The sequence below is a fragment of the Acanthopagrus latus genome, chromosome 16 (assembly GCF_904848185.1).
Source record: "Acanthopagrus latus isolate v.2019 chromosome 16, fAcaLat1.1, whole genome shotgun sequence".
In the NCBI taxonomy this organism is placed as follows: Eukaryota; Metazoa; Chordata; class Actinopteri; order Spariformes; family Sparidae; genus Acanthopagrus; species Acanthopagrus latus.
In genome coordinates, this window is record NC_051054.1 from 22,106,582 (window position 1) to 22,133,077 (window position 26,496).

Here is a 26,496-nt window from a genome sequence, read left to right on the forward strand (position 1 = left end):
TTTGCTTTTTATGTTTGTGTTTCATACCCACGCATTAATATACAGAAGCACTACTTTTAAGTATTATGGCTTATAATTTGGTACAGTAAGTACTGAACAAACAAACATGGGTAAGACATTTTGGATGAACTGAACAATTGTGTATTGGTTTCACATTACCATACAAATTCATACTGATCATTATTTAGCACTTTAGGATCATTTAAGCACTTTCAGCTGTAAGTACAAAAATGTTAACTTAAAAAATAGGCAAGATGATTAAATTGTAAAATATCTCTACTGTATTCTGAATCTGTAAACAAACATCCAACTAACGCGTGATATTTTTTACAACATCTTATCACAGTGATCACGATTACAAAAACCCTCAAGTGTTTTATTATCTTTTCACTTACTGGCTCATTGTTTCTTAATGACTTTCATCTGCAACCCATAAAACAGACCTGATAAGCATGTTGTCAAACAATACCTTATTTCTTGGCACATGTACAGGTGAATGTAACATTCACTGTCCAAATATAATGGAAAGCATATTCTGTGTTTTGAAGTGGCACACCACTCTGTGATGGCACTCCACTTCCACCAGTCCTGCATTCAACACCTTTTGACATTGTCAATCCAGACTCCTACTGAATTTATGTACAGAGGATATCTACCAAGGTCTCTTTTTTTGTCTGTCAAACTCCATCAAGAGGCTTTATCCTCCCCTCCTGTAATAAAAAGGTGAACAGTCTTGTTGGAGTGCAGCATCTGTCCAGTTCGCTGGGCTCCGGAAATGGCGGCTAGCTTGTGGGCATCATAGCGGGAGTAGAGGGCAGTGCAGGTCCAGCTGGCCTCCTCCCCCTGACCCCCTGCTGCCAGCATGTTACACACCTCACTGTAGAAGTGGGGGAAGGAGGGCAATCCATAAAATATCAGGTTCTGGATCCCTTTGATGGTGTACCTTAATAAAAAGAAGTCAGATATCAGGGTTTCTGCAGGGCTAAGGACAATTTTCTTATTACATAAAACACAATTTAATACCTCTTACACAAACCTACTAGCCAGGCAGAGAATGATGAATGATGGGAAACCAGTGGGGATGATACAGATATCTATTATCTTATCACATTATTTCAGTACCTCCAGTCATATATAATCATTCCTATTACACTGTCGGTACTACCACTACTACTACGACCACCACCACCGCCTGTAGCCCAGAAAAAAACAACACTGGCTCTAGAGAGGCCCTTTCTTTTTCCAGTTATTGGCGTCCACTGTTGGTAAGGGGTACGTAAGGGGCAGTAATATTCATTGCAATCTTCACCGTAATTATGTTTTCATCTTGTGGTGATATTAATGATCTAGAGATAAGGGCATGACTCTTTACAAAAAAACAGCTCAAGTCAGAGCTATAGCAACTGGTGATATGTTGACTCTTAAAAAACTAATAAAGATAACTATCTTTAAACCTTTGACTGTTGGCAAGTTGGCATGGAAGTGACTTAATCAAAATCAAGTGAATTCTTAATTTAAGTGAGACTCCTGCGGTTGTAAAGTCTCAGTTTGATCCACCCCACTCTGTCCCTTGAGTATCTGACTGACCCTGTACTTTTAACCGTTTAGGGAAAAGACAAAATCCTCCTGAAATTAATCAAAGATCCCAACAGATGAGGCACCACCAGATAAAACATTACACAGAACTCACCTCTTGTAGAAGTGGAATCGTTCAGTAAAGAGCAGGAACTGTTTATCCCCTTTCTGGAAGAAGTGCCTGGCTCTGGACACCTCCGACTTGCTGGAGTACTCGCAGATGCTGGCAAAGTTGATTTCCTCTTTCTTCATGTGGTTTCGTAGCCGGATGTAGTCGAAGTAGGATGGGATGTAGATCAGAGTGTGGGACATAATGGAGTCCCTGTATTGCGGCAGTACTTTATCTAAAAAGAACTGAAATCTGCAGGCGGGGTGGGGAACAATGGAGAGAAAACAGCTTTAAATGTAAACCAATGTGCTAGTAACATAAAAAACAACTGTCTGACAATATAAAAAAAACACCTCATAAGAATTAAAAACAATTCAGACAACAGGGAGACTTGTATAAAAAATAAAAAGAGCCATATAACCAAATAATCTGAATATGGATAAGAAATTCCATGAGAGATATAAATGTTCAGGAGGACTGTATAGTGTAAGGGCACATGTTTAATGGGAAAGGAAAAAGCAGAATAAGAAAGTCAAGTTTGTTATCTCAAATCTCAGCCTCCTGGGACTAGATGTCAATGACGACATCATATTTCCCCACATAACCCCACTGTCTGTCTTGGGAGGACCTTACCGAGCATCATGGTCCATGAAGCTGTCGGAGGGGAACATCTGAAACACGTGAGGCAGCTGAACCAGCACCTGGCAGATGGAGCCTGTTTTTGGCATGTTCTTAGTGGCAACCTGGGCCAAAAAACAGACAGAGAATTACCTTTTAAATAAAAGAAATCCCATTCCATGAAAAAACCCTAGTTAAGTTTGTTTTTACCCTCTTGATCTAAAAAAAGTCTACCAGAGTTTTTCTGGGATATCCAGCTGACCACAGTAAACAACTTAGTGTGGCCATCACTCCAACCACTGAGGATTTACTCAGTCTGTGAGATCATTTCTGCCTCTTAGTCATGTGTACGGCTAAACCACAGTCTGCACTGAATGCTCAGTCCGAGGGGTGGGTATAATAGTGTGTAAGGTACCTGTCCACGGTAGTTTGCACAGTGCTTGGTGAGGATGTTGTTGATCTGTGGGTCCTGGATGGAGCTGAACACCAGTGTCTGACGGTAGTGTTTGGCCCAGTTGTTCAGGTTCCACATCCTCACCCTGGAGAAGTCCACTCCATGGGAATCCAGGGGCTGTAGGTTCATGTGCTTAATCACATGCTGTAGAGGGAATGGACCGTGTGATTTTATGTAAGACAGTGTTTTCCTGCATGCTACAGTTTACATTTAAAAAATTACATTATTAAATAGTAGATGGTGCCACTATCGATCAGGTGTTTGTACCAAGAGGTGTTCCCAGTTCTGCATGAGGAAGACATCTGCCTGGTCCACCACCAGTATCTCAATGGAGGAGAGAAAATCGAAGTCTCTCTTTTTCTCTCCCTCTGCTCCCAGCAGTGTACGGAGGCCCAGCGGAGACGCAATGATGATGTCTGATGAGTAAAAGGGGGAGTACAGACGCATGCTGCTCCTCACTATGGAGATGCCTGGTGAGGAGAGAGGACAAGGTGTCAGATAGAAAGCCTCAGGGTGTCATCCAAAATTGGGTTGACTTGTGTTTGTTAAACCGTACCTATCCTGAAGTGATCATCCACGTTGCCTGAGAAGATGGCGCTGTAATCTTCTGGTCTCTGCAGATTAGGTGGCTTGTCTTCGGCCTCCTCTCCAAACTCTTCCTTAAACCTCTTCTTGTTGTTGACCACTATCTTCCTGCCTTTGGTCTCCAGGAGGCTGATGAGCGTTTGGACGACTCGCAGAGCTCCCCCTCGGAATGGAACGAGAATCAGGACCTGACACATTCAGAACAACTGTTAGACTAGAGCAGAAAGAAAAACATCTATGTGTTTTGATCATTTATGGCTAAGTGGAAGCACTGAGCAATGTCATGATAGCATTAATCAACCAGACAACATAATTAATCTAGAGAGATTCTGGATGAAATAACATGTATTAAAGTGTGATCGAGCCTGAGACAGATGCACAGAAACATACAATTTAAAGCATTTGCATCTAATTCAATACCAATGTACTCTTGGTACTTGAGACTAGGGAGAATGAGAATTCAAAAATGTGAATCTGTTAAGCAGCAAAATATAATATATCCAGTACCTTGGGCCTGGTGATTCCTTGGTCTCTGGGCTCATCCTGGGGCTCAGCTCCAGCCTTAGCCTGAGTTTTCTGCTCTCTTAGCTGCGCGTTGTGAGCCAGGACCTGCGAGTTGGCCTTAAGCACATGGTTGAGAATGTGGAGGCAGTATGCAGATTGCACTTGAGGGCCCTGGTTCAGAGGACAACTCTCTGGGTGGTAGAGGTCCTTGTAGCAGCCCATAAGAGCTAGTAATTCTAGCTGTAAGGGGCTGATCTCTTCAGTCACCCCCTTAGGATCAGAGGTCTGGTTCAGATCCTTCCAGCGAGTCTCCAGAAGTTTGTGGAAACGTGGAAGGTTTGTGTCTTTTTGTGGGCCGATGGATCCAAACTTCTCCAGGGGATGGGAGCAGAGTAAAGTGCCCAATTTTTGCCACTAAATGTGGGAAAACGCAGAGATAGTCAAGTGAAAGTAAAAGATTGAAAAAAACCCCCAAACATATAAAAAAAAATGATCATAATTTGAGCAGTTAATACCATGATCTGAGCCTTGGCTTTGCTGCCAGATGTGATCTTCTGCACATCCTCTTCAACAAGTTCTGTGTCCAAATGCTGTAAAAACATGTCTGCATAACCAGAAAAAAAAACACTTGATCCAAATCATATTCTGAAATGCATTTTTGGAAACTAAAATGACATAAAACACATCTCTTCTCATATTAGTAAGAGATGTTGGGTGATATATTATTATTAGAAAAACTTTTATTTTTAACTTCTTACCTTTACCATTTTCATGCTCGGCAGTGCTGTTAGTGTCCTCTGGTCCTCCTTCGTCTATGAAGTTGGTCTCCAGACAGAACTGAGACTCATTCTCCTTGTCTATGAACTCTTCTGCTCCGGGCCCTTTCTCCTCTCCTTCTACTGCTTCAGTGAGAGCCTCATCTGCATCCTCTGGTTCTTCCTCTCCACCTTCATCTTCCTCACCACTCTCACTGTCATCACCAACTCCATCATTGTCTCCTTAAGTAAAAAGCACAACCATATACAGCAGACTGCAATATCTTTGTCTCCACTGTCCTCAGCATGCTGGCAATAAACAACTCACCTTCATCGAGAAACTCCTCTTCCTCCTCTTCATCATCAGTGCTCTCCTCTTCACTCTGGTCGTTACCGGTTGGTTGGCTGAGAGTCGAAAGAAGTTTTTGATAGGCTGTTTTCTGCTCTGGTTCCTCCTCTTCCTCCTCAAGCTCATTAGACTCATCATCAGAGTGTTCTGGACTTGCTGGCTGTTACATAGGTGAGAACAACACATCTTTCAATTTGATCATCAAGCTCAAATTGCATAAATTTGGCTTAACGACTTGTTCCATCAGGAGATGTACAGAGCTGCTCACCAGTTCCACTATTTCAGTTCTTTCAGGTTGTGCACCGACTCTGTAAAAAAAAGAAAAAACACATAGGGGAATGTGGCTACATAGACAACAAGCATGCTTTGTAAAAATACAAACTGGAATTTTGCAGAAGGTCTTCACTGATGGAAATATGGCCCTTGCATACTCACCTGTCTATGCAGTAGTAGTAGCAGTAGTAGTGTGTGTGTGTGTGTGTGTGTGTGTGTGTGTGTGTGTGTGTGTGTATATGTATATATATGCTTTTTGCACATGACAGCTAGGGTATGAGTTGGGGTTAACTGAGGAAGCGTGCCCATGACAGTGTTGAGTACAGCCATATAACAAAACAAAATCCCTTCTAAGACTCGTCTGCCACAAGAATTCCTAGAAATCAGCATCAGGTTTATCACCGTGCTTCTTGGTTTATAGTTGCCGATTCATATGGAGGATGACGACTCTGTGTTTAATAGAACATACAGAGCAGGGAACTCATAGGTCTTGTCAATGACTAACATTAAAGTGAAAATGAGTGTCTCTGCATCAACTTTTCCTCGGTGTTGTCAAGGACAGATAACCCAAACACTGTCACTGGAGGAGACGTGTTCCCATTATCTGTGAATGTATAAAGAGATTCCTTCCTCTGGTCAAAGGCTTGTTTCCTTTCACTTTGATTAAATCTGTAACGTTACATCAACTTGTTTAATAGCCTCAGTGCAGCTTACAATCAATATCATGGATGAGTAATGGATAAAACACAGGGTAAGAGATTAATGATACACGCATGTGTATGTATCTGTCTACTTTTAACGTATGTTACTGGTATTTTTGCACTCTCTCTGCTACAAGCCCCTTTGCTAATCGACAGGCTAGTATCTGTTATAAAGAAGCACACTGGGCTTACAGTTGCAAGGTAACTTTGTGATTTTATAAGACATCTTTAAAATCCTTAAAAAAAGGGTTACTGTCTTAGGGAGCCGTCTCATTACTCTGTGACGTTCATTCAAACAGCATTAAATGAACATTTCATTAACATCATAATAGCTAACGTTAACATAGGCTACCCACTGTGGACGGGGCTGAATGTTGCTTAGCTTATTTGCTAACATAAAAGTAGCTTAGTTGTTCCTTCAGGAAAAGCCGGAGTGTGTTGTACTGCTTACACATCATGGAATGGATGCTCCTCTCCAAACTCCTTCAAGTGTTTCTTCTGTTTCTTGGATAAATGAGTGAAAAGCTGCTTATTCTGGCTTCTTTTCCCCATGTTGACACTGTGCTACACGTGCGGTCGTCCAGCTCCTTCGGTGGTTGGCGTGAATCAGTAGTAGTATCACTGCCCCCTACAGGCTCGGGGCACAACTACAAGGTGGCAGTTTGCTTCTGCTGGGTGTCATGGAGTGATTTATACTCATAACTGTACATTAGAGGGATACACTTGTTGAAGTTTTTAGAGATATATGAATATTATTAATTTAATAACATAGACAGGGTCATTAAAAACAGTGTCTGCAGATTGTAAAATATACATTTTCCAGTGTACCACCCAAACACTGACCCCGACCATTCATTTTGCAATGTGAAGTGATTATTAGTTTCAGGTCATCTGCTATTAGAGTTCCGTAGTTGAATGATCTGATCAAACAGATAGCAAAAAGATGTCCGCCTAAAATCACTGGGACTTCATTTCCTCCCATCCAGGACATTGCAAAAAAAAAAAAATTAAAAAAAATTGCTGCCTGACCAGGGCTCATAACATCAACACACTCAATACTTACTACAGCTATTTTATCCTGAACTATGATGTTGAGTGGCAGGTTCAAAGTGAGGTTTTCAGTGGCGCTAATGTTACAGAATATGACTTAGATGTAAATGTTTACGTGGTCGGAATAAATGATTCAAATATTTTTCTAGGATCCTGCCCTCTCTGATTTGTTATTATGAAACTAATTGTAACTTCCAGGAAAACCTCAGAAGCTACTTGTCATGATTCTGCAATAATGAGGGATGACTTGGTAACTACCCAATATTACATTTCACTTGATGGGGCACAAAAAGAGTACCTCGTAATAAAGTCATTCATAATTAACGAGTTGTCACAATCGATGGCCTGTTTATCAGGAACCACTCATGGAGAAAGCGGTCAGTTTGTTGACTGACAGATATTCATGATCTGGTCATTACCAGGGCGCCGTTTAGCTCAGTTGGTAGGGCGGGTGTCCCATATACAGAGGCTTTGTCCTCGCTTGTGTCATCCCTGGGTTTGAGTCCTGGACTGGGGCCCTTTGCTGTGTGTCTGTACTTAAAAATAAAGGCCAAAAACACACTTTAAATTTAACAAAAAAAAAAAAAAAAAAGTCATTACCAAATGTTTTATAAGTATAACATCTCCCAGTGTTCCAATAACTCATTATCTTTCGTACTCGATTTGCAGTTATTACTCATTGAGCACTTATTTATTAGCAAGTCATTCTTGATTGACTTCTTGCTCGCTCCTGAGTCTGTCTGCTGTTTGAAATCTAACCTCAATCAATTATTGAACATAGGAATATCAATTTACTGTTTGCCTGCCTTAGCTGTTACCATGGCACAAGCTCATCTATTATTAACAGTTTGGGTGTCTAGTTTTTCTACTCAGGGTATTTTCAGCTCATTTTGACAAGTCAATGGGGATATTATTGTTTGATAATTGCAGACCACTATGGCTTAGGCTGACAGAGCGTGTCTCGCTTTTCTGAATGGGCTGTGAAACATGTAAGACGTCTTTGTATTTCAATGGAGGGGCCAAAACTGAAACAGGAGAAAGAAAAGGCTTCGAAAACAGTCCGGTTCAGAGTTGCATCTGCCAACAGCGGCCGGGTCTTGGCGGAGGTGTTCAAGGATGAAACGGCCTGGTGCGGCTCTGTGTCGGACTCTGTGGACTCAGACTGCACCAGCATCCCAGAGGCAGAGCAGGGGGGCCCACCTCCCCCCAGCGAGGCCAACAGCCACCTGAATGGTCTGCTGGTGAAAACTGGTCAGGACGAGAACGGCTGTGAACCTGATGACCTGCTTTTGTACGCCAGTGCCAAGAGGGAGATGTTCTTCAGCAACAAACGGATCAATATCTGCAGCAAGAATGGGACCATACGAGGAGTGAGGAACAAAGTGAGCGCAGGCCAAGTGCTTTTCAACAACCTCTCCAACATGTACTCTGTATGTAGCTCAACATTTTACCTCCTTATCTTTTTGGTTGTGTTTTTATTTGGGGAAAAAAACGTGTTTTTTTCCATGTCGCCATCTCAGATTTGAATTTTATCAAGAACTACGAATATCTGTACTAGAGCCGACTAATATATATTATCAGCCAATATTGGCTTATCACAGATGTATTGCTACCAGCATATATATTGTCCAATATGAGCTAACATTTCTCTTATATATTATTGCAGCAAACATGCTTAGGATAATTTATGATTATTCATTTTACAGTTAAGTTTACTTACTTCTTTGCACTTGTGTCATTTAGACATTAAGATTTATTGTTTAAACTGTATAAACTGCCTACATTACATATCTTTGTCACAAGTGTTCAATGACCACATTTTAGGGATCATTACAAAAACGCATAATTGTTGGCAAAAATATTGATATCAGAAATTTTCATTCACTAGGATTGCCAGAAATCGAGGATCTGTCAGGCTCTACTCTGTACACATGACCTTGGTGAGGTCATGGTGCTTATCTTGTCATAACCTTTACTCTCTTTCCCTTTAAGGGTTCCCTTCGTCATCAGAAAAGGAGAGCCTGGGAAAAGGAGTAAACAGTTCATATGTAGCAGTTTCACACACTGTGGTCAACAAGAAGATGTAGCCCTGTGGCTGAAGATTGTCTTGGAATTTGACCTACACCAGGACTCGCTTAATTGAACCAACAGACAATAATCCTCTGTGTCTTCTTTTACGACTACTTTAAAATGACTAGAGCTTAACTGAATAACAGTGGTCCCGTCTGTTCATGTGATATGATTCAGATTCCTCTCCCCGGTGAGGATGTTTTATATAACTCTGTGTAATGTAATTGTAAGCAAATAAAATTGTCTTTAAATTGCCTACATTTATCAACGTTCGCAACATCGAGACATTGGATGGTACTTTGAGTTGGTGTCTGAACTTGGCTGGTAAATTCACTTTAAGACTTTGAATGGGTTTTCTGAAAAGATGTTTGCATTTTTTTGGTTCTAAATAAGTATAGTTGTGACCCAGAATTTCATATGATTTTGATATTTTATAGAGTTTCTTGTGGACTCGAGGCTGGATTATGTGAACATGCGTGTTTTCTAAGTACCTTTTTTTTTTTTTTAAATGATGTTCATATTAGATTGGATGTGCTTAATAATATTTCTTATTCAGAATCCCATGTATAAATAATATAAACATTCCTTTAAAGGAGATGCACATACTTCTTCTCATGCTCTACTGCAGTAGATTTAATGTTTGTTATTGGCCTACTGGTTTCTGTTGCTGCTTTGATTGTTACATATATTAAATAATAACAATAGTTTGGAAGAAAAAGTTACAACATATTGGTAATGATATTTGACATCTAAAGCTGTCAAGGAAAGGCTGTCCTTTTCCTCTTCTCACTTTGTTAACTCCATCAGATACTGTTGTCTACAGCTTCCAAAAGCTTCCAGCTTCCATTTGTAATGTTTTCCATATTAAAAAAAATCCAGTTCATTGTTTTGGATGAATTTGTTCATTTGATCATATTCGTTCACACGTGATCATTTTTGTGTCATTATAAAATATGAACCTATTCTGTGATGAAATTCAAAATGAATGCCGTAGTATGTTTGGTTTGTTTTCTACGACTCATTATCAGTTTTTAATAAACATCATTTAAACTAAATTCAATCTCCATTTTCTTTATTGTCTAATAAATAATGAGTTACAATTGATTACATGCCAGACTTTTAAGGATACATTGTTAACACAAATACAATTGTGATTCATTGTTGATCTGTGGTGTGAGGAATGTGTATGGTAATCACTATAAAATGAAATTATTACCAATTTCTTATTCTAATGCATATTTCTATTAAAATTGTGTCACCATTGTAAATAAAGAATTTTAAATATACTTTATAGAACAAAAAGTAGTGATGACAGGCTTTGGTGGTCAAACAGTGTGGATTCTAAAATCATATTTCTAATTAGAATTGGTGATCTAAAACAAGGGACATATACACGACAAGAAAGTAAAACAATTTCTTTACATATCTTTTCAGATCATACTCAAACAGGCTTTAGGTTGTGACAGGGTTGAACTCACGTAGAGATTTTGCCAGAGAGAAATGTCTAATAATGATAAAGATTTCACTCCTGAGGTGGGAATGTTTAACAACCTCTTTATAGGATGAAGTGATGAGGAATTTAATTTCTTGAGGCACTTTTTTTCCCAAGATGGTGAGGTCCAAAAAGCACAGCTCTCAGAGCACCACCCAACTATTAACCAACGTTTGATTAACTACAAATTCACTGTTTATAGTGGTGATTTTTATAAACTGTGACCCTTTATGCTTTTATTTGATATTTGATATTTTAAAGCCAGAGATTGTACTTTTTAAGACCCTACATGTCTTTACTCACTTCCTCCTTATTTGGAGCTGATATATATGATCAATGGATGAAGTACAAGCCAGGAAAAGTTAGCTCCACCTTCACCAGCTACAACACTCAGTGCTAACTTTAGTGAGAACTGGTCAGGGCCCATTTGTTATTGATTCAAATTTTGATTATTTCCCCTATTAATTGTTTGATTGTTTTATCTATAAAACAACAGGACATTCTTTAATGGAAATGTTTTATTGATCACAATTCTGTAAAGCCTGATGTGATGTTGTCCAACCAACTGTCCAAAACACAAAATGTACTGTAAGACAAAGAAAAGCAACAAATCCCACAATTTAGAGGCTGTGGAGCATGGTCGTTTGTGCTTAAAACTACTTTATCAAATGGTCCACTCTAGTGTGCTTGTGCTTAGCTCACACTTTGAATGCACGACCCTCTTGTAGTTGAGTATTTCTACATTATGGTACTGCTATTACCTGACTCAATCCTCCATGACTGCACACTTGTATCACATAACATTCATTTTCTGAACATCTCAGAACCATGGTTATTTCTGAGCATAAAATGGAGCAATGATTACTGAATGTCTTGATGATTTTGATGAGTTTAAGAAACAAGTTTAGCCTTTATCTTTTCCCTCTCTGGCCGATGGAAATACAGGAATGGGAATGTGTTGTAGCTCACACAACATTTCCGGAGCCTCGCAGTACAACAACTGAAGCAGATGGGGACTTGTTTTAAAGTGTAAGAAACCAAACCACTGTTGAACACTGCTGATTTCTAACAACGTATTTCCGATCAAACGACCCATGCTTTTACTGATTATAACTCCATATTCAATAAAACGACTTAACATGCAATACCACCGAGAGAAAAAATAATAATAATGTCAGTGAGACATCAGACGGGTCGTCAGTGCCACAGCATCACCTGACCTGCACAGTTTTGAGCGTCAGCTTTTGGGTGGACTTTCCCTTTAAGTGGCAGATTTATGCAACAGCATCTCACCGTACACCTGCCGCGGTCAGCACCATGGACAGCGGACCTGCCAGCTCTGTGTGGAGCGCTCACCGCACCATCGCCTCCTGATAACCGCACCTCGGGGCCCGAGGGGCAGGGTCCTTTCGTCAGGACAATCAGGCTAATACAGAATAATCCACGATCATGTTACTGCGGCACTGACAGCTACACCGTAGAAGGCAGGATGCGGTCTTCCCACTAGACACCCCCTCCGTCTTTTTCTTGAATTTTCAGCCACGGGAAGGATCCCCTCCGCTCGGGTTTCACGGATAAACACGCCAGGCTTTTCTTTGGGTGGAGTTGCTCTAAATGAGGACAGATGTTTTTCTCGCGTCTGACAAGTAGCTCGTCTCGTCTTGAGGGACTCTGCAGAGCGAGGCAGTGAAATCTCTTCCTCTTCCCTCTCCACGCCCTGTCATTATCACCCGTCGCTGGCCAGCACCATGTCCCCTCCAGCATCGGCTGCGACGGCCAGTGAAAGCAGCACGACCACCGTGTTCGAGGAGGACACCAGGGAGGAGGTAGGGTTTGCACCACTTAAACGAGCAAATGCATTTGAGCTCTGGCGTGTAATGTCTTGACGCAGGGCTTTATTGGACCCATGTGCACAGTGAGCACACTGCAGGTGAATTATCAGACAAGCTTACAAACGGTTCCCTGTGTTCACACAGAGACGTTTTTGATGATCTTGTCGCCTTCGTTGGTATTTCGTAGTAAGATAGTTGGACACGTGCTTGGTGATGCTAGCATCCTCACCTGTTTTCATCATCTGCTGTAGAGGTCCTGTAACACCAGGTAATATCTCCCAAACAGTTCAATATAAATTGCTCAGAGAGCTGATGGAGCTTCCACTGCTTGAAGGCTGACTGTCTTTGCAAAGGAATTTCTAATGAGAGGGTGTTACTGCCATGGCTGTGTGACCCATTCATTAAACACTGTTGATAAATTAAAATGTGCTGAAGATGTTGCAGTGATTAAGTCAGCTGTGCAAGCAGCAAGTAGGTAATGCATGATATGGTAACATTTCTTTTTGTTTTCTGTGTGCTTTGACTCCACAGCAAAGACCCTTGAAGCAGTCTCTGAGCAAGTCACTGTGCCGTGAGAGCTTTTGGAAATGCCTGCTCCTGTCCATTCTCATGTATGGCTGCGTGGGAGTGATGGTTTGGTGTCACGTCACCAAAGTGACCCGCTTCACCTTTGACAGTGCCTCGAAAGTGAAGTCCATGATGTACCATGAAAGCCCCTGCACTGATGGCTATATCTACATCCCTCTGGCCCTGCTGGGCATGCTCTATTTGGTCTACCTTGTGGAATGCTGGCACTGTCATGTGAAGAATGAGCTGCAGCACAAAGTGGATGTAGAGGGAATCAGTGAGCGCATTCAGAGGATGCAGCAAGCAAAACCGTGCATCTGGTGGAAGGCCATCAGCTATCACTACGTTCGACGAACACGGCAGGTCGCGCGTTACCGCAATGGAGACGCTTACACCAGTACCCAGGTTTACCACGAGCGTGTCAACACCCACGTGGCGGAAGCTGAGTTTGACTACAGTCACTGTGGTGTGAAAGATGTTTCAAAACAGCTGCTGGGCTTGGAGAAGTCCGCCCTGACAAAGATGCGCTTCACCAAGTGCTTTAGTTTTGCCAACGTTGAGTCTGAGAATTCCTACCTGACACAGCGGGCCCGCTTTTTCACTGACAATGAGGGCCTTGATGACTACATGGAAGCCAGGGAGGGCATGCACCTGAAAAACATTGACCTGAAGGAGTATGTCATAGTACTGTGTGATCCAGAGCGCCACCCCTGGTATCTGTCCCACTATGTCTTCTGGTTTGCTTCATTCCTCACTTTCTCCTGGCCGCTCAGAGTCTTCACAGAATATCACACTTCATACATCCACTATCGCGTTGAGAAGCTCTTTGGGCACGATTACCTCCCTGTGACCCCATGTGATGAACGGCCATATTGGCGCCGGATCCCTCGTGTTAACACCATTGACAGTACGGAACTGGAGTGGCACATTCGGTCCAACCAGCAGCTGGTGCCCAGTTACTCAGAGGCTGGCCTGATGGACCTGGCCCAGTGCCCCACCAGCTTCAGCGGGATACGTCAGAATTGCGAGCGTTGCCACAGAGCCATCAGCTGCTCCTCGGTGTTCTCCAGGAGCGCCCTCAGCATCTGCACCGGTGCCAGCTCCCGCATCCCCTTCAGCGGCAGTCGGTTCTCCTTGGCGCGGCGCTATGGCTCCCAGCGCAGCTGCTTCTGGAGGAGCGGCAGCTTGGATGACCAGGAGAGTCCCAGCGAAAACACCCGCTGCCTATCAGAGCGCCACGCCACGGATGACGAGGGACCCCCAGACTATGAGGATGCACTCTGCTACCCAGTGCTCATCGTTCACTGCAGCGAGAATTGCCACAACCACAGGTCTTTCCACAGAAACGGCTCCTGTGTGGAGACTTCCTTATGACTATGCAGTCACTGACAGCACTCAGTGGCATATCTGTAGCATACAGACACTTTGGACACCAGAAACAACTTAATGTGAGATTCATGCTATGTTGTCATTCGATTTGAAACAAATGAATGTGTGAATCACCAAAGCAATAACAGTGATTAAAGTGAGCAGAACATGTACAGACTCAAAACTGGTCTCTGTGTGGCTTAACAATGAAAACCAAGCAGACAAAGACTGTTACACTGTACATCATTGCCATAACTCTCATATGTATGGCACATATGAAACTGAAAATGAAGTTACCTCACGAGACATTTTCAGACGCCACGGAAAGGATGGGCAGGTTGAAACATCTCATTCACTCAGCGAATCCTTGAAATCATAAAAACATCCGAGCTGACCAAGATGGAGATTTTGTTTCATCATAAGGAATGGCAGAAAGGTTTTTACGATATTGACCGACTTCTAATCGCTGCAACAACTGTGACAATAGAAACCGATTTCTCAAGCGAAATCGTAAAAGGAGGAATATCAATCAAACCTGTCGCGCTGATGCATATCATAATGTCACACTGGTCAATATGGAAACCTCCGATCCAGAAGAAACCAATGAACTCTCAGATACTCTCAGTTGCTGTTTTACAAATTTTTGATGTTTGAACATTTTCATTACTTATGTGAGGTGTTGTAATTTTACTTCATCCTTGTACCTACATTTTTTTTTAAATCAACATGCCTAATATATCTCTACTTCAGTTAGAGGCTTTCTGCATTTCTTAGAATGCCTTTGACAACTGCAAAAAAACAGCTATATACTTATTTTCAGCTGTGGGTTTTATGTCTTGGTGGAAAGTGACATAAGGATAGTAACAAACCTGTATTGTGGCTGAATTGCATTCTGGTCTATTGAGGCAACTATGGGATGGAGAATGTGATATAACTGATGTGCTTCTTCTACACTGGATATCTCCATGTTTGACTGTTGACTGTTGGTGCTATATGGCAGCTCCAGAGAGAAACACACCTTTCTTTTCGATATTGATGGACTGACACTTAAGCCTGATGTTTACAGTTGATGCTTTTAAAGCATTTTGTCCTATAAACCTTCACTGTACAAGTTGGAATTATCTCAATGTGATGGCACATCTACATATGCTGGGGTACTTGAAGGAAATAAGAAACCATTAGGGCTACAACTTACTTTTACTTTCATTACTGATTAGTCTGTTGACTATCTTTTCAGTCGAGTAGTTTTTGGTCTGTAAAACATCAGTAATGGTGAAAAATCCTGTCCTTAAATGACCTGTTTTGTCTAACACCCAATAGGTTTCATAAGAGTAAAAAAAAAACATTTAGCATCCATGATCATTTAAGTATATTTTGTCTGAAATTTGACTTTTTTCTATACTGCCACTACAAACCCGCAAACTACTGTGGTACCAACACACATACATGTCATTACATTTATCTTGTTCTCAGAAAAGACTGGGACAGGTTTGGGTTAAAATAACAACAAATTTGAACCGGTGAATGTGACATCATACGGTCATTAAAACAACTCTCAAATTTGCATGAGCCCCTTCTGCTAAAACAATGTGTTAAAAATTACAAAACATACCCGAATGTAAACCACCAGCATATATATGATATTCTGTAGAACACGTCCATTATGTGTCTGTGGTAAAGGAGTTGTGCTCCAATTTTCATTTGTAAAATGGTGACTTCGCTGTCCAGTGTATACCGTATATGCTCAGAGTGAAAGAGCACAGCACATACCATGTCACCATGTTTCCTGAACAGACTTTGGATGTCGACATTTGATGTATGTAGAGGACCTCTGACTCTTTAGAGTCGAGTTTACAGGCAGTATATGCAAGGATGTAAATGCACTTAGGGTTACACATGGACATCAAACACATTTTATAACGCTGAGTATTTTATAACATCTAACAGGAACTTATTGTATGCATCCTAGCAAATAACACCTTGTGTTTTTACATTGTTTTCAATAATTTAGTGACACCAGTATTATGCACTTGAAGTGACACTAGACATTATGAATTGTAGTGAAGCTGAATGTTGATGTAAATTCCCTTAAAGTAATAAAGTATTCACACTGATATACTGACAACTACTTAACTGCTCAGATATAATACAACACACGACCAATGAAAGCTTCTTGTAAAATGTTTAAAATGTTCTTGTTGTCAGTATAATGAAATGGGCTGTATAAATAACTTGATTACCTTTTAAAATATGTGTTGAAATTTATCTTATGCTGGAAGAATAAAAGTTGCAATAAATGTGTGCGGCAAACCTTTGTATATTTGAAACACATTGCTGGCTGGGATCCTCAGAGTCGCTGGGAAAATCTGGGTGAGGAATGTGTTTGCTGGAGGAGCTGCTTCATGGACACTAATGAATATTTTTCACAGACATTTTGGCATGTCACAGTAGGAAAAGCAAAAGTGACATGGGGCACCGCTTAGCTCGGTTGGTTGCACGCACGACCCATGTGCTGAGGCTCTGCAGCGGATCTGGGCTCGACTCCCGGCCTGGGTCCCTTTGCTGTGTGTCACTCCCCCTCTCTTACCCTGTTTCCTGTCACACTCTTCAGATATACTGTCAATAAAGCCAGAAAAGGCCAAAAAATACTGAGAGCCATTTATCAATCTTATTAGTAACACCTGTTTTACCTACTTTATTTTGTAACTTTGTATTACTGCTGTTTTTTCATATATATATATGAAAAAACATATACATATATATTTGTACATACATACATACACACACACACACATATATGAAAAAACAGCAGTAATGCAAAGTTACAAAATACATTTACTCAATTACTGTACTTAAAGTGCAACTCTCGCCAAAAAGCAACCCAGGCTTTATTTGTGATTGTATATGAATCAAACCTTTGTGTAAAAGCATAATTCCAACAAAGATTTACCGTAGTTTCGTTGTCGGATAAGCTCATTTTCAATGGAGTGCATGGGGCACTGGCACACTAGCATCAAAATCGCTATTTTTAAAACACTAAGAAGGTTCGGCACAACATGAACCTTTGCTCGTAGTATCACCAGGGTCTCTACACATGAACATTAAGAACATTGTTCGTGTACACAGGGTTTACTAAGAAGAAGGTTTTTGGACAACTCACGTCAGCAGTTGCTTGTTCCACTCGCTGCCGTCCTGCCAGCTGAGAATTATTGATTTCCGAATGCGATGTAACATGGAGGTGAGTTAAGGTGGAATGCTCCTAAAGCAAAAAACAATATCAACATTGAAGTTGGAAAAGGAGCCTAATATAAGAAACAATACTAAAATAAAAAGCAGGAAAAGTCATATCACGTGGATAGCTGTTGCCGGAAGACAGTAGCGATCCATCTTAACTGTCCTCCATGTTATTTCGCATTCGGAGATCGACGCTTCTTCACTGGCAGGACAGTGGCTGGCGTAACAAGCAACTGCGTTGTTCAAAAACATTCTTTTTAGTAAACCCACAAACAATGTTCTCAATGCTCGTGTTCATGTGTAGAGACCCTGGTGATACTCCCAGCAAAGTTTCATGTTGTGTCGAGCCTTCTTAGTGTGTTGAAAATGAGTTTGACCCGAAAACAAAAATACGGTAAATCTTAAAAGTGCCTCTTTTGTCGTAATTATGCTTTTACACAAAGGTTTGACTCATATACATTCACAAATAAAGCCAAGGTTGCATTTTGCCAAGAGTTTTGCTTTAAGTTCTAATTTGACATCCTACTTGCATTTCACTTGTACCTGTGTTTATACACATATTTATATTCATATAGTCACTAAATTAGTTTAGTTTAATCACTTTACTCCACTCAATTTTGGAGGCAAATATTGTACTTTTTACTTCCAGCATCCAGTTTAAGTTACTAGTTACTTTGCAATTGCAAAACAATAAAATAAATAATTATTAAACCAATCATACCATAGTTTAAAGCAGTGTTTTTCAGTCCTGTTCGTAGGGGGTCCCCTGCTCTATGTCCCTGTCCCAGCACGCCTGATTAAAATGAATGGGTCCTTATCAGGCTTCAGCAGAGCTTGATTTGAATCAGGTGAGTTCAAGCAGGGCAGTATGTCCTTTGTAATGTACTAATGATTTGTAGTATAGTTTGACAATTTTAAAAGAATATCCTGGTTAATTTAGATTGTTTTACATTAATGCACAAACACCAACAGTGCTACGCCATCAGCTTGGCCAGATAATGTCCTTCTCCTCCAGGGCGGTAGATGGCAGCACATTTACAGCGGCGTCTGGTGCAACATTTACCCAGTCAGAAGTGGCGAAGGAGTACAGTAAGCAGCAATGCGAGGTTATTCCATAGGTGAGTGGTCTGCAAAATAATATTAAGCATGTTAACAACTTTATATTTAGCATTTAGGAGCGAACTAAGACTGCCCATGCTGTGTTTGTGTGTTGGTAAGCTCGTGGTAGGTTGCAAGTGGATCGAAATAATGAGCCCACGAGCTTTCAGGAGAAAAGTTAAGCTAGCTGTGACTGCTTCACCTCGGTTTCAACTTCAGCCTCTAAAATGTCAATGGCAGTCAAGCAGAGACAGCCTTTACATTAAAGTATGACGAAAAGGTATACGACAGAAGCTACCTTAAGGGAAGAGGCACGATATTCCTCAACTGGGACGCACTATCCTAGCATAAATGTTTGTGGCTCAAGTACAGACATAAACACATCGCTTCCGGAAAATAAAAACACGCAACATAACATTCAACGGTAACGTAAGAGCTCTAGTTTGTGGCTCTCTTTCTGTCATTTATTTCATTGCATTTTACATGATAATTGGTTCAACATTCATGTTAAAAGCTACCGCATTAACGACGCAATTCCTTTCTATAAAATAAAGCCAGGCTTTTATTTTGATTTGTCTGAAAGTGTTGCAGATTTGTATCAAGCAAATAGTCTAAACCAGGGGTGTCAAACTGATCCAGTAAAGGGCCATGTGGCTGCAGGTTTTCATTCCAACCAAGCAAGAACACACCTGATTTGGATTTAGTAAGGTTTAGACCAGGGGTGTCAAACTGATCCAGTAAAGGGCCATGTGGCTGCAGGTTTTCATTCCAACCAAGCAAGAACACACCTGATCCAAATCAGGTGTGTTCTTGCTTGGTTGGAATGATGAACAGACATCACGTGTATCCACAGACTAGTGGTATACATAGTGAAACTATATAGCATAAGAGAGCATTATGTGAAAGCAAGTCTAAAATATTGAGCTTGACAGTTTATTCTTGTAAAGAGACGCTGACAATTAATTTTAAGAGGTGATTTACAACATTGGCACCTGATGGCAATAGCTCTGTCAGTAATTCTGAAGTCTTGAAGTTTGATCATGTATTCATATTAATTATTTTAAACTGAGAACTGATATTGTTGATACCACAATTACATTGCTTACATTGAAAACACCATCAGAAATTAAGTGAACTGATTCCCCTCTACTCATGTTTTTTCTAGTGACTGGGCTGAGCACCAACATGCAGAGTTTGGTGGTGCAGGCACTTGCCATGAGGCAGCTGGGAAGATTGAACCCCCGCCACCTGCTGGCTGCTGGATATGGGCTGGGTCAGGCTGAATGGTGTCCCAGGGCCATCCACACAAGGCAGCTGTGGGGCTGCGCAGCGTTCCCCACACTTGGTTGCCACAGGTCTGCTTTTCATGGCAGAGACACTGTCAGGGGATGGACTGTCCATCATCTGAGGTTTAAAAGTAACAAGAAGAAAGGTGCTGCTAGGACAGCACAGGATGAAGAGGACGAAGAGGACGAAGATGAGGACGAGAAAAACCCTAAGGACAGTGATTATGAAGATGAGGTGGACGAGAACCAAAATCTACCAAAGGACTATAAAGACATGGAGAAATATGTGCAGTCATTTCGCTACGATGTCATCATGAAAGCTGGCCTGGACATTGCACGCAAGTAAGTCACTGTCTGATGGCTGCTCTCACAGATTTGAACATATCTTTATAGCTGGCTTTACACAAAGAAGCAAGTTTCAGAGGAATGCACTGATTTAGGGGAATTCTGTTTCATGACCAATTTCAAATATAACTTGTAAACTGCTGAGCTTTTAAAACCCTTTACGTTTTTGGAACATGGCACAGTAGACCAATTTTCCTCTGTCTTTTCGCAGTAAAATAGAGGACGCCTTCTATGACAACAAGCTCAGACTAAATGGACAGAAACTGATCAAGAAAAGTAAAACGGTAAGTGAGGTTTGATTTAAGGTGACAGATTCCTAACTTAGTCTAGTCTTTCCACTTGTGTCTTTAACCTTATTTCTCATTCCTTGTTTGCGGTTCTTTATTCAGGTGAAAGTTGGCGACACCTTGGATCTGGTACTGTCGGAAAACAAAGACAAAAACACCGTGACTCTGATGCGAGTCATCCCACAGAGAGTTTTGGGTGAATCAAGAACCACAGAAAAGTACAAAGTTTCCATAAGGCGCTGGAAAAGTGTAGAGCTTTCAAAGGATGAGGCCTTCAAGCCATGAACTGAAGTAGGACAGTGGTGTCTGTATTGGCCAGAGAAAGTGACAACACTGGCTGAAATGAATGCCATCACCAGTGGCATTAAATTGTCACCAACAAGTTGGATCTAGGGTGGGTTATAAAGGTATACTGTAAAGGTTAACAGTTCTCAGTGGTTGTAGACATGAAGCTGTCAGTTGGGAGATTTTGAGTGTTTGTCTTTTCCCAATATGCTGTGAGACTCCCAAAATAAAGGGTGCACTTTGAAATTTGGAAAATTTGAAAATCATGTCCTGATGACTTGGCTGATGAAGAGCACATGACATTCATGCATGAATTTTCATCTGAATCATGAACTTTGTGATATGTTAGGTTACTCCTCATATTTTTCTGTTAATCCTCAGTGCATGTTTTTTTGAGGGAAATATATAAAATGAGTACACGCACTAGATATGTTTTGAACAGTCAACAGCTAATATATGTAAAACAGTACAACTGAATGTCATATTTATTATTGTGATTTTATTAGAAATAGGTTATCATGATCCATTGTCATGTTATTGTTTTTATAATATAAACTTCTATAAGAAGGCTTAACATAAGCACATTGTTATTAAACAGTGGTGGCACAATGCTACTTCAGTAACTGCAATGGAAATATCACATCATTGTGATTCATTTCTATCCTTAGAGCATAAGTGAGATCTATGCTATTAGCTACTATCATTGTTATTGTTTTTAAGGCTACAACATTTACCAACAAAGTATGTTAGATAAGCTATGACAGTTTTGGCTTATAAATAGAAGCAGTTTTAACTCTTTATCCAACAATAATAAGACTACATAAACATCTACTGCTGTAGTCGAAAGGTAAAATATGACTAAGAATAGTACTGAAGAAACTCATAACAGCTTGGCTTCATCCTACAGAGGACAGTTTGTAAAAAGTTCAACAATGCGGTTTCAGCTTATATACTGTGCAATTATTTTTGTGACAAAACGTGTTGCCTAACTGAAGACTACTGTAACTAGGACACAGTGCTTGACCTCTTAGCCTTCTTAAGAATGTCACACTTCTTGCGATTAGGGCGGCGGCAGCGTTCGTCGATGCTTGGCACACATTCATAGTGCCACACCTCCTCCATCTTATCCACAGGATACACCGCTTCCACATAGTGACGAATCAATCTGAGGCGAACGGGATCTAGCTGCTTCTTGTTGCAAGCCCCTGAATGGTTGTACTGCAGCCGCAGGTTCTCCTGGGTAAAAAGCTCAGGGAAGAGGCGCACCAACAGGCGAGCAGCAAAGTTCCCAACAGAGAGACTCTGCTGGACAATTTCCCGTACCTCAGTGTCTGAAAGCAGGTAGACAGAAGGTACAGGGAAGTCAGGTTTGGATACAGCCAGTTCGTCCAGGGGAATTTTACAAAAGTCTTTGCTACTTTTCTCAGGGGGTAAAGTGGGAATATCAGGATCCTCTCTCATGCTATCTGGATTTAGTGGGTTCAGCTGGCAGAGGAAGTCCTGCTCTGACTCTTGACCATACACCTTGCGTTGCTGCAGGTAGGACCTTCTCTGCTCAGTGTCGCGTCTCCTGCACCTCTCGTCAAGTTTGCCCACAAACTCCAACATCCACACTCTGTCATTCTTGGCCCGAGGGTAGACCAACTGCACATAATGACGGATCAGATTTACACGAACAGGGTCGAGCTGTTTTTTACCGAGAGAACCACTGCAGTTGTACTGCTTCCGTGCGTTCTCGTGGGTGAAGAGCTCGGGGAACATGAGCACCAGCAGCCGGGAAGCAAAGTTCCCAATGGACAAGCTACATTCATAGTTGTTCTTCAGCTGCTCCCTGGACAAGATGTACTCGTGGGGAACAGTAGAGTCAGGAAGAGGAATCTCCAGATTGTCAAAATCCACAGGTGTCAGCAGTGACTTTTTAGACTTGCGACTGGGCCTTTCATAATCACCCACCTCTGGAACCTTAATAATGGAAACCTCTTCTGGAAGGCTGGCCAGGTCATAGCTCTCATCATTGATATTGTCAGGTTCGCTGCCATTGCCATTACTGTGAGGACCTTCGAGTGCATCCTCCATGTGCTGAATGCACACCTGAAGCCAGCTGTCCTCAGGCACATCAGGAAAATTAGCTTCCATATACTTTCTTATTATTTCCATCTTCTCAGAATCCAGAATTAGCTGCCCAACGCTACTGAAACTGCTCGAGCCTTCTGGCATTTTCCCCTCTTCAAAAACCTCAGGGAACAGACGGTGCATTAGAAATATAACAAAGTCCTCAGGGGAAGAGAACTCATCCAGCTCCTCTGTGGCTTGTGTATTGAAAGCAAGGTCTGACACAGGCAGGCTGCTCTGCTGGTTATCTAAAGAGATATGCTCCTCCTGGCCCTGCTCATTAATGAAGCGATAGGTTTGAGGATGCTCAGCCTTTATCCCAGCACCTGTGATTGTCTGCTTCCTGAGCAGCCGAGCGCTCTCCATGTCCCTCTGAGCCCAGAAGCGATTAAACAAGTCATTAATCTGAAGAAGGCATTCTTCCTGCCAGATGCTGTTGTTCTTGACCGAAGGGTAGCATACCTCGACGTAGTTACGGATCAGCTGCAGATGTAGCGACTCCAGTGTCCTCTTGCTTGCCATGCATTCATGAGAGCACTCTCTGGCTTTGAACAGCTCTGGGAAGAGGTGCACTAGCAGCCGACAACCAAGCTCCCCGGCGCTGGATGTCTGCTCCATCAGCTGATTCAATTCGTCACTTGTTAGCAGATATTCAGGGGGAGGCTGGAACTCCGTCACCATGTCGACTGGTTTGATCTGCTTCTTTATTCGCATGACCTCAAGGGTTAGCAAGTCCACTTTGCTATGCAGCTGTGTCATGCTCGAATTAAGGGTATTGAGAATGAGAAACATTTTCTCAATCAGAGGATAAAGGCTAGAGTCTGTTGATGAAGCTTGGCCCAAAGTTTCCACTGTGGGGAAGGTCTCCAATGTGCCATTTTCCTCTGAACTCAGGCTCTTGGATGAGAGGATGCTGCTGAAGTTGAGCTGATTTCCGGACCCATGGCTGGCCTGCTGCTCCAGGCTTGGTGTGTTCCTCTTGTCAGAAATCCTGTGAGAGATGCTGAAGAGAGGCTTTCTGTAGGAGACTCTGGATTTCTGATGGACATAATCCCTCTTCTCTCCGGTTGTGGTAAGGCAAAGAGGCTCATGTCTGCTGCTCTCATCTATCAAGTGCCGTCTCATCTAGGCAGAGTAAATAACTGTAAGAGACATCTTGTCCTCTACTACAGATAGGATAAGCAAATTGTATGTGTTGTATACCAGTGTTTTTAGTAAGTGAAAATAGTGTGAGATTAGCTTACCTCGCCCGAGATTCTGACTCTCTTGCTGCTAGTGGACTGGTTTGTGTGAGGGCCCATCTCTGCAGATGACCGTTTACCAGCCTCCGTGCACCCAGGAGATCCTCCTCCGAGTCCCTCTGATGGCTCACAAATAGCAAAGTCCTCCATCTCCTCCTTGACTTCGTCTTCATGCTTGTGTTCTGGTACATTTGTAAATATGCATGAAAGTTAATAACAACATTACAAAAGCTTAATTTCCCTCAAGATCAGCATACGTGATCAGAATTTTTGTCTCTTTTCCACCTTAGTACTGATATTTTCTTTTTAAAGGTGCAGTTGACCCAGATATATTGTCCGAAAAATCACCCAACTACTTTAAATAATCTTGTGTCTAAATATATATATAGATGTATAGTTTTTTAAAGCTTGATGACAATTTTTTAATTTCAGTTGGAATTTCAGCTGTTGCAGAAGTTACCTTTCTCAAGCATCGCTTCATCTGAAACTTCTCCATGCTCAGGGGAATTCATAGCCTACAAAAACAGATAACAAAGAGCATACATGATGCAACAGTTGAGCTTAAAGCAATAAAATAAAACATCACTTGTAATGGGCCATTTCCACCCACTTGCTGATGTTTCATAGATGGTGAACGGTACGGTATCGTTACAAGACCTTATACATGAACTGATTATAAAAATAACTTAAGTTGCTGCAGTAGGATGCATTCCAAGAACCCAAATCAATTCAACCAAGGAAAGAACACACATCAGTGGGGTTGGAACTGTGAGACTGGATCAGTGATGGTTTTATTAACATATGTGTTTATGTACGTGCTATTAATTTATCATTAATGCATACATACTGTACATTTCAAATGGTAGTGCGTGAGCATATTTATGATCTCCAAAGTATTCCCTTTAGTTATCATTAACATGTAGTGGCTGGTATGCTACCGTTATGACAAACAGCATGTGATCAGCTGCAGGCAGTTTGATCTTCCTTGCTGCCAAGCTGGTAAAACTGCTCAAACAAATCTGTTCCAATGCCTACTCGTTCTCTTTAGAACCTGCATGTGGGTAGGCCTAGATTTTTTTTTTTTTTTTTTTTTGCCAGGGACTACTGTGCATGCCACCGTGCAGAGTTGCCTCCTAGCTCTCCTCCAGCCTTCTTTATTAAGCAGCTACTTCCTCATTCTTCCGCCCATGAACCCTTGAACCAAAACACAAACCAGCTGTGAGAATGTAACTCTTTCCAAAGCCCCGGCACAAGCTTGTCATGTTAACCCCACCGCGGGTCATTGTGGATATGCGAATGTCGCTTTAGTTGAGCAACATTTTGTTTGTGAATTTTAATGACGCGGCAATGTTTGCGTGGACGAGTCCCCCTCCTGCTCTGACTCTTGTTAATTTAGCGGTAAACGCGCGTGACCGACGATTTGAGCTCACCTTTACGAGTCCATGCAATCCTTGAGGACCGTTAGCGAGGCGCTGGACATGTCTGCGGACTATCGCGGCGCTTTATTTGCAGCTAAATGTTGTTCTTGTTGTTGATATTTTTTTTTCTCGCTCGGCTTCTGCGCTTTCTCGCGTGACGTGACGGGGCGCGCGCCTGCTGTGTCACTTCCGCACAGCTGTGGCGAGAGAGGAGTGAACGAAATAATCCGAGATACATGAACAGTAATAATAACGTGTACATGGAAATAAATCTGCCGTGGCAGTCGTGTTTTCATAACGCCGCCCTTTTTAAAAGTGTCCCATCACGGCCGTCATTATGTTGAGCCTCACGTGAGTGTCTGGACCGGACTCGGCCTGCTTATCTCCAGTGTTCTTTGTCGCTTCGCTGCATCACATATTTAAAATGAGTCAACAAGAGAAACGTACATATTCATACATCAGTTTATTGTTCATAAAATATTTAAAATATTGGTGGTGGAAAGTGACTTTGCACTTTTATTCTTAAGTACAATTCTGAAGTTTTTGCAGCCTAGCCTACTTGACTATATTAATCTTATGGTACAACGCTTACATTTAAGCGAGAAGTGTAGTTTCAACTCCGCTAAATGTATCTGACAGCTGCGGTTACTTGGTATGTTGTAGTTAAAACCTACGATAAAAGTATGATGCATTGTTATAAACTAAACTGAACCATCCAGTAGTATATGAAATACCTAGAGCCAGCTTAGCTAACATCAAAATGAGTTAGTAATAGTTATCTGTTCTCCATGTAAAGTCTGCTGTTTATAGGCTTGTTATGTACCACTGAGGTAAGATTTATACTGATTGGCTCAGGAGGTTTGTTAACACAGTTAAATAAATTATGAA

General features: G+C 41.6%; 4 protein-coding genes across 7 annotated transcripts; 2 read left to right on the forward strand and 2 right to left on the reverse strand.

Moving 5' to 3' along the window:
* Positions 1–258: 258 nt before the first annotated feature.
* On the reverse strand, positions 259–6,572 carry utp25 (UTP25 small subunit processor component). Its single transcript, XM_037072400.1, has 12 exons — positions 6,375–6,572; positions 5,218–5,257; positions 4,929–5,109; positions 4,604–4,843; positions 4,361–4,449; positions 3,849–4,259; positions 3,313–3,529; positions 3,024–3,226; positions 2,718–2,900; positions 2,318–2,427; positions 1,691–1,936; positions 259–943 (listed from the first exon to the last, which is right to left on the reverse strand). The coding sequence occupies exons 1-12, from the start codon at positions 6,473–6,475 to the stop codon at positions 688–690; spliced, it is 2,277 nt and encodes a 758-aa protein (XP_036928295.1). The 5' UTR covers positions 6,476–6,572; the 3' UTR covers positions 259–687.
* An 88-nt stretch (positions 6,573–6,660) lies between these two features.
* On the forward strand, positions 6,661–16,597 carry LOC119005014 (transmembrane protein 151B-like). Its single transcript, XM_037072402.1, has 3 exons — positions 6,661–8,403; positions 8,966–12,361; positions 12,899–16,597. Exons 2-3 carry the CDS (start codon positions 12,284–12,286, stop codon positions 14,306–14,308), a joined length of 1,488 nt encoding a protein of 495 aa, XP_036928297.1. The 5' UTR covers positions 6,661–8,403; positions 8,966–12,283; the 3' UTR covers positions 14,309–16,597.
* A 1,936-nt stretch (positions 16,598–18,533) lies between these two features.
* mtres1 (mitochondrial transcription rescue factor 1) lies at positions 18,534–21,466 on the forward strand. 2 transcript variants are annotated; one of them, XM_037071476.1, is made up of 4 exons: positions 18,534–18,654; positions 19,800–20,262; positions 20,477–20,549; positions 20,655–21,466. In XM_037071476.1, exons 1-4 carry the CDS (start codon positions 18,636–18,638, stop codon positions 20,835–20,837), a joined length of 738 nt encoding a protein of 245 aa, XP_036927371.1. In that variant the 5' UTR covers positions 18,534–18,635; the 3' UTR covers positions 20,838–21,466. The 2 variants fall into 2 exon arrangements, with proteins under 2 accessions (XP_036927371.1, XP_036927372.1); XM_037071477.1 differs by lacking the exon at positions 18,534–18,654 and adding an exon at positions 19,467–19,606.
* Positions 21,317–26,016, reverse strand: bend3 (BEN domain containing 3). Of its 3 annotated transcripts, none has more exons than XM_037071472.1 (4): positions 25,621–26,016; positions 24,651–24,705; positions 24,194–24,372; positions 21,317–24,074 (listed from the first exon to the last, which is right to left on the reverse strand). In XM_037071472.1, the coding sequence occupies exons 2-4, from the start codon at positions 24,700–24,702 to the stop codon at positions 21,843–21,845; spliced, it is 2,463 nt and encodes an 820-aa protein (XP_036927367.1). In that variant the 5' UTR covers positions 24,703–24,705; positions 25,621–26,016; the 3' UTR covers positions 21,317–21,842. The 3 variants fall into 3 exon arrangements, with proteins under 3 accessions (XP_036927367.1, XP_036927365.1, XP_036927366.1); XM_037071470.1 differs by lacking the exon at positions 25,621–26,016 and adding an exon at positions 25,129–25,232; XM_037071471.1 differs by lacking the exon at positions 25,621–26,016 and adding an exon at positions 24,801–24,975.
* Between the last annotated feature and the right edge of the window lie 480 nt (positions 26,017–26,496).

Bases quoted from the DNA above. Each gene is read 5' to 3' on its own strand.
- utp25 (XM_037072400.1), bottom strand. From the start codon at position 6,475: ATGGGGAAAAGAAGCCAGAATAAGCAGCTTTTCACTCATTTATCCAAG. The intron at 5,110-5,217 runs GTGAGCAGCTCT...CCTATGTAACAG, and splicing joins GAACTGAAATAGTGGAACTG to CCAGCAAGTCCAGAACACTC. The intron at 2,428-2,717 runs GTACCTTACACA...TTTTTGGCCCAG, and splicing joins GTGCAAACTACCGTGGACAG to GTTGCCACTAAGAACATGCC.
- LOC119005014 (XM_037072402.1), top strand. From the start codon at position 12,284: ATGTCCCCTCCAGCATCGGCTGCGACGGCCAGTGAAAGCAGCACGACC. The intron at 12,362-12,898 runs GTAGGGTTTGCA...TTGACTCCACAG, and splicing joins AGGAGGACACCAGGGAGGAG to CAAAGACCCTTGAAGCAGTC.
- mtres1 (XM_037071476.1), top strand. The intron at 20,263-20,476 runs GTAAGTCACTGT...GTCTTTTCGCAG, and splicing joins GGCCTGGACATTGCACGCAA to TAAAATAGAGGACGCCTTCT. The intron at 20,550-20,654 runs GTAAGTGAGGTT...TTCTTTATTCAG, and splicing joins TGATCAAGAAAAGTAAAACG to GTGAAAGTTGGCGACACCTT.
- bend3 (XM_037071470.1), bottom strand. The intron at 24,373-24,650 runs GTAACTTCTGCA...CAAATGTACCAG, and splicing joins TGAAGCGATGCTTGAGAAAG to AACACAAGCATGAAGACGAA. The intron at 24,075-24,193 runs GTAAGCTAATCT...TACTCTGCCTAG, and splicing joins GAGTCAGAATCTCGGGCGAG to ATGAGACGGCACTTGATAGA.